At 38.0% G+C, this 6,551-nt stretch overlaps 1 protein-coding gene across 1 annotated transcript; it reads right to left on the bottom strand.

The window, feature by feature from the left end:
* Nucleotides 1-322: 322 nt before the first annotated feature.
* LOC136210023 (transcription factor KUA1) lies at nucleotides 323-3,844 on the bottom strand. The gene is made up of 3 exons (XM_066001702.1): nucleotides 3,369-3,844; nucleotides 2,184-2,392; nucleotides 323-1,069 (listed from the first exon to the last, which is right to left on the bottom strand). The coding sequence occupies exons 1-3, from the start codon at nucleotides 3,664-3,666 to the stop codon at nucleotides 551-553; spliced, it is 1,026 nt and encodes a 341-aa protein (XP_065857774.1). The 5' UTR covers nucleotides 3,667-3,844; the 3' UTR covers nucleotides 323-550.
* Between the last annotated feature and the right edge of the window lie 2,707 nt (nucleotides 3,845-6,551).

The following is a 6,551-nucleotide window of genomic DNA, read 5'->3' as shown; positions in this document are numbered from 1 at the left end:
TATTAATAATTAACTTCAGTTTCAAAATTCTTTTTGATGATTTGTTATCCAGTATTAATATGATTTATATATTTTTATATTATGATGTATGATATATAAATGCAATAAAAATGATAATAATATTTAAAAAATAGTATTAAACCAAGGAAGGCATTATGGTTACTTTGTTAGTTTTTGACAAAGTAAACATTACGCAAAACATAATTTTGTGAAAAGAGTAAGTTTCTTAATGAAGGGGAAATTATAGTGTTGGGTATTTCTTTCCTAAAAGCTTCAATTAATTAAGTATGAAAAGCAGAAAATAAAGTTAAAACAACACAAATGCTAAAGATTCAAATAATTTCTAATAAGATGCTACACCCTATAAGAAGCTACTAGCTAACTAAAACAAGCTAACTAATAATACTATAAAAAAAGCATTAAAAAAATATATTTAAAAAACCCCACAAACTAATATATAATCGAAACCAAAGCAGATTGCACATTATTGTCTTTGTATAAACATTAACCTGCCATGGACCCTATAATCTACTGTCTGCAAAAGCTGCCCTTAAACAGCATGGATTGGGCTACTGTTTGGGTTCATGCCAGAACCACCCGAGCCCGGATTAGCATGAAATGCAGATTGCCTTGATGAACCTTCAAGCAATTTTAGAGAAAGTGATGATGGTCCAGCACCACCTATACTTTCTCCTAAACTCAGTTTTGACATGCCAACTAGCTCGTCCACATTGATGGGGCTTTTTGAATGTACTGCCGTTGGCTTCAGCACCTCGTGCGTCTCCTCCTTTTTACTTGGCTCTGCACTGTATCCCGGCCACATTGGAACAGAAAATGGGAAAAATTGTGGGTAATAAGCTGGATACATGACTGGGTAAAAGGGTTGTGAACTATCTGGCTTTGAAGGCGCAGCAGCCTCTGCTGCCTCGTTGGAGTTGGTAGAATCCATTGATTCGCATTCTTCATCCAAAGGAGGAGGAGTGGGCAATTGATTAGGATCATCGTTTAGCGCATCAGTCTGTGGATGGTCACCAGACAAGAAGTCTTGTTCCATTTGAGTGTCACCTGCCTGCAAATACAACAAGATGACGTGGCTTTTTTCAACAACGAAACAGCGTTATGACAACCAAAGTTCTAAAGGTTCCCAAGCAAAGAATGATAAATGCTTCCACATGACGGGAAATTCAAATTATCTACCCACAACAATGACCGAATGATTCGCAGAAGAGTAAAATTAACCAAATCAAGATAGGACTGTTCAAGTCTCCAGGTCTGTGTCCAAGGAAATAGAATGGTCGACCATTTATAACATTATCAAATTCTTCAAAAGAACTCCTTTCTAAGATCAAAAGGAGACATACAACTGTTTCATATATGGTCATATTATTACAGAGCTAAGTAATGACACTTTCAGAGGCATCTAAGGTTCCTAAGTGAAGAGGTTAGTTCAATTGTCAATGAATGCTTAGGCCAGGAAGTTTAATTATCTCCACAAGAAAGAACTTCCATAAGAATAAGAAATTAAGAACCAAACGAAGAAAGGATTGCCTAAGTTTCCAGTCTATCTGCAGCGAAACAGTTTGGTTGATCATAGGCAAATATCAGGAAAACCTTCGAAAATCACTCTGTAAGAAGATTAAAAGGACGTATCTAACAATTTCATATATGCTGGTTCAGACAAATATTGAGTTGTGGCTGTAATTATTGAAGAATTTATAATGTTCACTAAAAGCTGTGTATGGGTTCCACTAGGAGGTACACACAATTTGGAATAGTAAGGAACAATTCTGTAATTCGGTTTTTTCTGGATCCAGTTAGTGCAAGGAATAATATCAAGTGCTTCTGTAAATCAGGAAGTGATTTTCTCTTTATTAATGCAGTGAATGAGCAGCACACTGTCCGTGCACATAGGCAGATTTGTCAGTTGCTTATACCACATAAAACAATTGATTCTTCTTTTCATTAGACTCTAATATATGTGTGCAGACGCATGCTAATGTGCTTATTCAGTAGCTTTTAAGTTGAGTGCAGTATGAGTATGTTAGCACTTGCATTATAAGTTGATTCAAGTGTGCTTATTCTGTAGCTTTTAAGTTGAGTGCAGAATGAGTATGTTAGCACTTGCATTATAAGCTGATTCAAGTAAGAAGAAGCCTGAGGGTAGGCGAAGGCATGGTACTTACCTCATCAGCAATTATATCAAACAAGCTAGATCGCCTTTTCCTCCTCGAGACATTGCTTTGCCTGATGAAATATTTTTGTGCATGACTGGCTACCTGAGTAGGTGTCCTTGATATAACATAGTTGCGCGCAATTCCACGCCAATCACCTTTACCAAGCTTCTGGAGACCAAGTAAAAACATCCTGTGTTCCTCTTCAGTCCATGGAACACCTGCAAAATAATTTAAATCATTCAATTGTAGGAGCATATGCAGCACAAGCTAAGAGAAAATCTCTGGCTACAGTCCAAGATGTAATTTGAGATTGATTGATGCGTAAATAAGGCCAGGACAAACCAATTCCCAATAAACCCAAACCATGAGGGATCACCCAAATATTAGAATCGGGTTACCACTTTTACCACAAAAGCAGAATGTCATATTGACGGCTTGTTTGAAAAGCCAGATTTACCATTTTTAAAATCTAATCAAGATAAATCTCCTTCTTGCCTCAAAATTATATTCTCTTAAAACCATGATTGAATTCAATTTGTCAAGATTTCAACATTCTTTGTTTCCCTACTTTTTACCAAGACTAAGTAGAAATTGAATCACTCATACAAACATCACTTGCGGAACAAATTCGAGTTTCAATACCTTGCATACTCATCTACTTATACTAGGAAGGTTTTCTGATAGAGTCCATAAAGAAGCCTTTAAAAATTGGTTGCTGGTACTTGCACATGTTATGATTGCTTAAATCACCTAACAATTACATCTCAACTTAATGTAAAGCTTAAATCTTTCCAATTACTTTAACCAGTTGGTAATTTCTAGGACAATTGTCGGACAAGCATAGATCAACAAACTTACAAGATTCATAGTCCATACACATATCCTCTCGTTTTCTCATTGAAATACATATCACAGTACATTTAAATCCAAAACGAGTTCAAATATACGTTTTATTACACCCATTTCGAAGTACATAATTTAATTATCTATCTGAAATCTCAATCACTGGCTCTAATTCATCACCATTGAAATTAAGTTATTAGTGCAAATCCAAACTTAAAACATTGAAGAACAGCAAAAAAATCCGGATTGTCCACTTGTGCATAAAAAAATCAGAAAAGGACAATGATCCAATCCAAAGTAAAAAATCAATTCAGCAACAAAAAGTAGAACTAGAATACACAATTATCTAACCTTTCTTTCGTTCACGGCTAGAAGAAGATCCGGCAACGAAATCCTCAGAAGCGTAGCCGTCAGCTGCGTTGCCGTGATCAGGAGTGTCTCCACCACCAGGAGATCCCGGGTTGTTGGAACCGGGTGTAATTGCCCCGGCAAGATTAGAAGAACCAGTGTAATGGCTCAAATTGCCCATACTAGCACTTTTCCGGATCGACCCGTCGGTCAATCGGACCCCGAAGAGCTTCACACCGCGGTTCGGGCAAGTCCGCGAGTTGTGGCCGTTGTGGCTGCAATGAGAGCACCTCCTAGTCATGGCTGATTCGGGTTCGGATCGAACAGATGGGAAATATGATATGATCCGGATCTAATAGGACCCGAATTACATGGCCCGATAAGCTAGCTACGTTTTTTTCCTGCTAGACCTCTGGCTTCAGCTGGTCTTTTAGAGAGAGAAGAGAAAGATAGACAGGAGAAAAATGAAAAACAATATCCTTATATCCAAATGTACGTCATTTAGGTTATGATATTTGGATAAAAAGGGTATTATTCGGTGCTTCGCGGAAGCGTGTTCCTATGTTTTTGGCCGCTGATCTAGTCAATGATAACAAGACCGCGGTTGACCCAATGTTATTGGATAAATGAACAGCTCATTAATTGAAATTAAAAAAAACACGCGTATTATCCAAATAATAAAGCACTTGCACTTCTACTTTTCTAGGTTTTCGGATGAATTATTGTTAGCCCTAAATTTACATGTGTAAGTTGTGGATAAATAATTTCATCACAGATTTTTTCACTGATATCAAATTTATTATAGATTCTAAATAGTGTGGAATTATTAAAGTGTCTCACTTTGTTCCCCAATTTGTTTAAAATATTATAATAAGCCTTCAACTTTCTTAAAAAATAGTTAAATTCAGTTGTAAAGAAATAAATTATATGCAAAAAAAATATATTGCACGTGTTTTAAAATGTTATTACATAATTCATAAAATAGATTAAAAAATATTAACAAACGGTAAAATATGTTCTTTCTGATAATAGAATCATATACTCTGATCTTGGTCGTTTGATTTTTTGAAGATGCGTACAAACACATTATGCATGTACAGTGGCGAATCCAGGATTTGAATGAGCGGGGGGCAAAATTCTATGTAAAAAAATTTTACACAAAAAAAATGTAAAATTGTTCAATTATTTATGACAAAAAAATGCAAAATTGTACAATTTTTTGTGACGAAAAATGGAAAATCGTTCAATTGTCATGCATTATTTTCATGATTTTTTTTATAAAAAAAAGTAAATTATAATGTTTCCGACTCGTAATCATCCATTTCCGGGATTCTCGGGTTGTTACGCATCAAATATCTCTAACATTTTGGGTCAGGTGCAATTTTATCCCTAACATCTAAAATGGTGCAATTTTACCCCTAATGTTTATAGCCAATAGCAATTTTATCCCTAACGTTGATAAATTGGATCAATTTCAGACACTATTATAAAATACAGTAATTTTTTTCTTTATTTTGCACCAATTGCATATCAATTTTGTAATTTTGCACCAATTTTACCTCTAACGTTGATAAATTGGATCAATTTCAGACACTATTATTCATGACCGAGAAAACAGTTTGATGAATTATTTTTCAAATTGACACAATTTATCAAGGTTAGGGGTAAAATTGTTCTTGACTTCCAACATTAGATATAAAATTATACCATTTTAGACGTTAGGGATGAAATTGCTCCTGACCCAAAACATTAGGGGTATTTTTGCACTTTAACCCTTAATTTTGAATTTTAAAAAAAAATTAATGGGATGAGGGGGGTGGGGGGGGGGGCAAATGCCCCCTTTGACCCCCGCCCCTATGCATGTATAATAACATTAGGATATTATCATAAGGACCAAAAGAGATAATTACCTTAAGATATGACACGTAGCAAAGGAAGCCGCCTGGCGGATCACCCTAGATCAGCTCTAAGAGATCCGCTGGCGGATCTCTTAGGCGAACCTCTCCATTTACCTAGATAACGGCTGGCCGCCGTCCCGGCCATAAATGATTATTAAATGAATCATTAATAGTCTCAAACCGCCAAATTAAGAGTAACTTGTAACCGCCATTAAATGAGCATTAATGGGGGCTTTCCAGTTACCTAGGGGTTACGAATTCCTCAACTATATATAGCCTACCTTTCTAGGCTATCAAGGTACACTTACTTTTACATTCTCTAAGCTTTGTCAATACGATTTACTCTTCATATATTCTACTGACTTTGGCATCGGAGTGTCCCCGGCCGATCCCAACGGCGCCTCACAGGGACGGGATCCGATCAAGAAGTTTCTCCAGTGTTATCAATTGGTGCGGTGAAGGTGGAATCCTTGACCAAATAAAGGATTTTTCGTTCACGTTGAAACATCATGAATGATGAAATACAAAATCCCTCCTCAGGGATCGAATCGCCAATAATTACACCATCTAGCGTTGGATGCACAAGCACAGTCGCCCCTACGATGAATATTGATGGAAATATGCCCACAGCATCCTTCCTTGATATGTGTGCTCAGGATATCGAGGCGCGATATGGGCTTGAAATTGGAAACCGCCTTCGGGCATTCATGACTATTCCTCCTCATAGGAGTACGGTACCTACATCAGTTGTCTCATCTCTACCTCCGTTAAACTTCGGACTGGGACCTGGGGCTCGTAACTCTTCATTCCTTCAAGCTCACAACGTTGACTCTACGGTAACTACCACGGCACCGGGTGGAGCGCGACCGGTTATCAAGGAGCTGTTTCCTGGTGAAGGAAGCCACGGGAACAATACGGTCCCTCCTGGCGGATCAGAAGTTCCAAGGTTTAATCGTGATGGGCCGAATGTACCCAGGCGCCCGCGGACGAATTCGTCCCATGGCGGATTTAAAGAGCCCATTCGTAAAAAGCGTAAAAAGAACAAAGATAAGCAGGCAAGATCTCCTTCGCCAAGGCGAACGAAATCTCCACGCCGTGGCAGATCGGCTCCATCTACTGGCCATAAAAGGAGCAAAAGACCGGAAAAAACGTCTCATATAGGTGGACCACCACCCCATCCATCTTCAGGAACTGTTGGACACACTCTGCCAGAAGGCCAGCAAGGAGGAAACGGTCCAATTCCTCCAAATAGAGGAAGTGGAGGGGGAGGCGGCGGAGGAAGAAGGGG

The sequence above is a fragment of the Euphorbia lathyris genome, chromosome 1 (genome assembly GCF_963576675.1).
Source record: "Euphorbia lathyris chromosome 1, ddEupLath1.1, whole genome shotgun sequence".
Classification (NCBI taxonomy): domain Eukaryota; kingdom Viridiplantae; phylum Streptophyta; class Magnoliopsida; order Malpighiales; family Euphorbiaceae; genus Euphorbia; species Euphorbia lathyris.
This window is presented reverse-complemented; position numbering and strand designations above follow the sequence as displayed.